This window comes from Poecilia reticulata, linkage group LG21 (genome assembly GCF_000633615.1).
Source record: "Poecilia reticulata strain Guanapo linkage group LG21, Guppy_female_1.0+MT, whole genome shotgun sequence".
Classification (NCBI taxonomy): domain Eukaryota; kingdom Metazoa; phylum Chordata; class Actinopteri; order Cyprinodontiformes; family Poeciliidae; genus Poecilia; species Poecilia reticulata.
Window position 1 is genome coordinate 1,930,219 of NC_024351.1, and position 3,387 is coordinate 1,933,605.

General features: G+C 41.2%; 1 protein-coding gene across 1 annotated transcript in view; it reads right to left on the reverse strand.

Annotated features, from left to right (window-relative positions):
• asap2b (ArfGAP with SH3 domain, ankyrin repeat and PH domain 2b) overlaps window positions 1-3,387 on the reverse strand; it is a 31,909-nt gene that overhangs the window by 9,972 nt on the left and 18,550 nt on the right. The window contains exons 12-17 of the mRNA XM_008397115.2: window positions 3,121-3,208; window positions 2,993-3,041; window positions 2,752-2,918; window positions 1,978-2,111; window positions 1,005-1,093; window positions 747-936 (exon numbers count right to left, since the gene is read on the reverse strand). Of these exons, the coding sequence (XP_008395337.1) occupies window positions 747-936; window positions 1,005-1,093; window positions 1,978-2,111; window positions 2,752-2,918; window positions 2,993-3,041; window positions 3,121-3,208 (717 nt within the window). The remainder of the gene's footprint in view (window positions 1-746; window positions 937-1,004; window positions 1,094-1,977; window positions 2,112-2,751; window positions 2,919-2,992; window positions 3,042-3,120; window positions 3,209-3,387) is intronic.

The following is a 3,387-nucleotide window of genomic DNA, read 5'->3' on the forward strand; positions in this document are numbered from 1 at the left end:
CACAGAGTAACAATATGCTGCATTTTGACAGCACAGAGTAACAATACGCTGCATTTTAATAACACATAGTAACAATACGCTGCATTTTAACAACGCAGCAGTAAAATCAAAGCTAAGTTGTGGACTGGAAATTTGAGAAGGGTTGTGAAATCAAAACGAGTCAGAAACAGAGATGACCTGAAAACCAAATGGCCTGAAAATCAAAATCAAATGAAAACTAAGGGTATAAATATTAACTCACATATCCAATTAAAATATTTTATTTTGCCTAACTTTGTTATTATGTTAGTTATATAATTAGTTTTCAGTTTGGTCCTTAAAATACCCAAATTTCCATGTAACTTTATATTTCTTCTGTCTAGTCATTTCCATGAACTTTGTAACTAAACAGCCATCTTGTCAGGCGGTTGCTACGGAGTTTCCATGACAACGATAAACAAGCCACAAGCTCAGAACGAGCTCTCGACTTGTTCTCAACTTATAAACAATATTTAGACATTAAAGCTACTACGATCACAATTTTTGAGCAGCTCTACCCACATCTGTAGAATAGTAAGATAAATATCAGTGATATTTACTGGTATTTACTGCTGAATTAGCTAAATTAGCTCAGCTAATGTAGCTTCTAGCGAGTATCAGTTGTTCTCTGGCTGTTTGGCTACATAGTGGCAAGTTGTGAAGACGTCCTGCCCTCTGGTTAATGAGTGTGTGTTAATGAGTGTGTGTTAATGAGTGTGTGTGCTTACGTGCTCGTCGGCCTGCGGGAACGCCTCCATCAGGTCGACGCCCTCGGCGTAGACCTGGATGAGCGACAGGATGTCCCGTTTCCGGACGGCCTCGTACATCGCTTTCAGCCTGGACTCGGCGTCGGCGCTGAACTTCAGGGCGAAGCGTTTCTCCGTGTACTTCGCCGTGATGTAGTCTTTCCTCATTTGCCTGGAAAAACCCGCAGACGGCGTTAAGATCCTGCAGCTTCTCAGTAGAGCCACACCAGCAGAACCTACATGTCACTTCTTGGGTCCGGCTTGGTTACGCCCTCCAGATCTGCCTCCATGATGTCATTGAAGTTGGCATTTCCCACATTCTTTGCCAGCTAAAACACAAAGAGACGATCAGCTGTGACCAGATCCGTCTCATACAGGAAATGCAGCATTTTGTTCTGAATCAGCTGATCATCTGTTGTTGAAAACAGGATTTTCAGACACTGTCAGAGCATTTTGAGGCATGAAACTTCTTCTTTTCTCCAGTTTCCTTATTTTTTAGAACAAAATGTACCCTGTATATCTACAGTGCTGCAAACATTTAATTCCTGATAAATTTCCCTCTTTTGTTTGACTAAACAACCTGCTGGACAATCTTCTCTATAGTTTTAACTTAAACATACCAAAGTCTGACTATTGTCTCTCTAATAGCAGAAAGAAATCATTCAAAGTGCAACTAACCCAGGAAATCAACTTTTATTTATCGATAAACTGTGTAAATCAGTTATTTAGGTTGAATCTTCATGTTTTTGTGCAAATGTTTACATTTTCATGTAGAATTGTTTAGTTCTGCAATATTTTGTGAGTATTGTTGTATTTCCTCATTTTTTAAAACTGATTCCAAAGTATAACTTCACAAGACAATCAATATTCCTCTTTTGATTTTGTCATCTTTTGTTTTTAGTTCTCATAAAATGACAACTTTATCTCCTAATATTACAACTTTATGGGAATAAAACTTTATTCTTGCATCATTTTGACTGTACTCTTGTAATAGTATGACTTTTTTCTCATAATAAAAAGAGAAAAATAAGTAAATAATCTGAATTCAAAGTCCAAATTAACAGAAGCTGCAAAACACACTTATCAAAACAAGATGGCCGCCATGATAACTACGGAAACCAAAGAAGCAGATTTTCCAAAAATTAAATCTTCAAGAGTTTGATTTGATTTCGAAGCAGAAACATTCGGAGACGTTAAACCGAGTCGGACTCACCAGCAGCTCTGATGTCCCCAAAACATCCAGCTCCAGACTCTGGATCCGGGAGTAATGGACGCCCATCTCCCGGTGGATCCCCGAACACTCGATGCAGATCAGGACGCCGAGGTTGGTGGAGAGCCACGTTGGGCCTGCAGTTAGGATGAGGAATTATGAAAACGGGATGGACCCGATCCAAGTTCACTTCATCTCAATGTTTCACTGCATTATTGACTTTACAGGCTTACTGTTTCACAGAAAACATCACTGAAAAGTTCGTTTATTTCAGTAATTCAGTTTAAAAAGCAAAACTAAAATGTCATATAGATCCATTTCACACAGGATTACATATTTAAAGTGTTAAGTTAATTGATAACTGGATAAAATGACCACATCAGAACAATAGAAAAGTTAGTTGCATTTTTTTTTTACTTGAAGCCAAACACACCAAATTCCACAGCACATCTACATGTTAAGATTTTCATAGTCAAGCTAGCTTAGCTGAACTATTTCCCTGTCTATTAGAGTTTTAGTTAAAACTTTTTCCTGACCTTTTTTCTGGTTGTCGTAGTTTTGACAATTAGCACTGATTCCATTTTTCTTTTATATATCACACATACGTTTAAGATTTAGCTCGTCGTGTCGACAACTTGTCAGCTAAAGCCGATGCTAGTCATTGTTGGCAGTTTTTTGCCCTCCAGCAGGGAACTGGGGGGCGGGATCTTACCCTGGTGAGGTCACGCTGCAACGTGTGTAAGGAAGAGTTTACTTGGCCGACCGGTGCAGACTCACTTGGAGCGCCGCAGTCGCAGCAGTCGTCGTTCCCATTCATCCTCTTCACCTCCCCGACGATGGCCTTGGTCAGCTCCTGGACGATGTTGTTCTCCCCTTCGTTCTGGTCGCCTTTGAAGGCCATGTTCAGAGCCTCCTCCTTGCTGTTCTGCAGCACCGACACCCAGCTGAAACACACAGGTTACCGTCAGAACCAACAGCAACATGGCCGCCAACAACGCACTCCGGAGCGGGAACTTACACCTGACAGTCTGCCTCGTCTTCGGCCTGGAAGTGGTACGTTCTGTCGTCTGCAAGAGAGGAACAGACAGATGAAAACATGGGAATCGTGTCGGTCCGACGTCAGGACAGATTGGCTCTGCTGCGTACGTGAAAACAGGTCGAAGCTCTTCTTCTCGTCGGGATTCGTCTTCACCTGGCAGGTGAGCAGGTTGAGTTTGGCTGGAGGTTTGTTGGGCTTTGAACACAGAGAGACGAGACGAACTGAATTCGATGGAGCATTTACCACATCTACTAGACATCCCCAAAGTCATTTCAAACGTTTTCATGAAGACATTTGTCATTTACAGTTTAAATGACCTTTGAAAATGAACTTGGTAATAATGTCCACTAGAGACACGACACAGTGAAACCTCA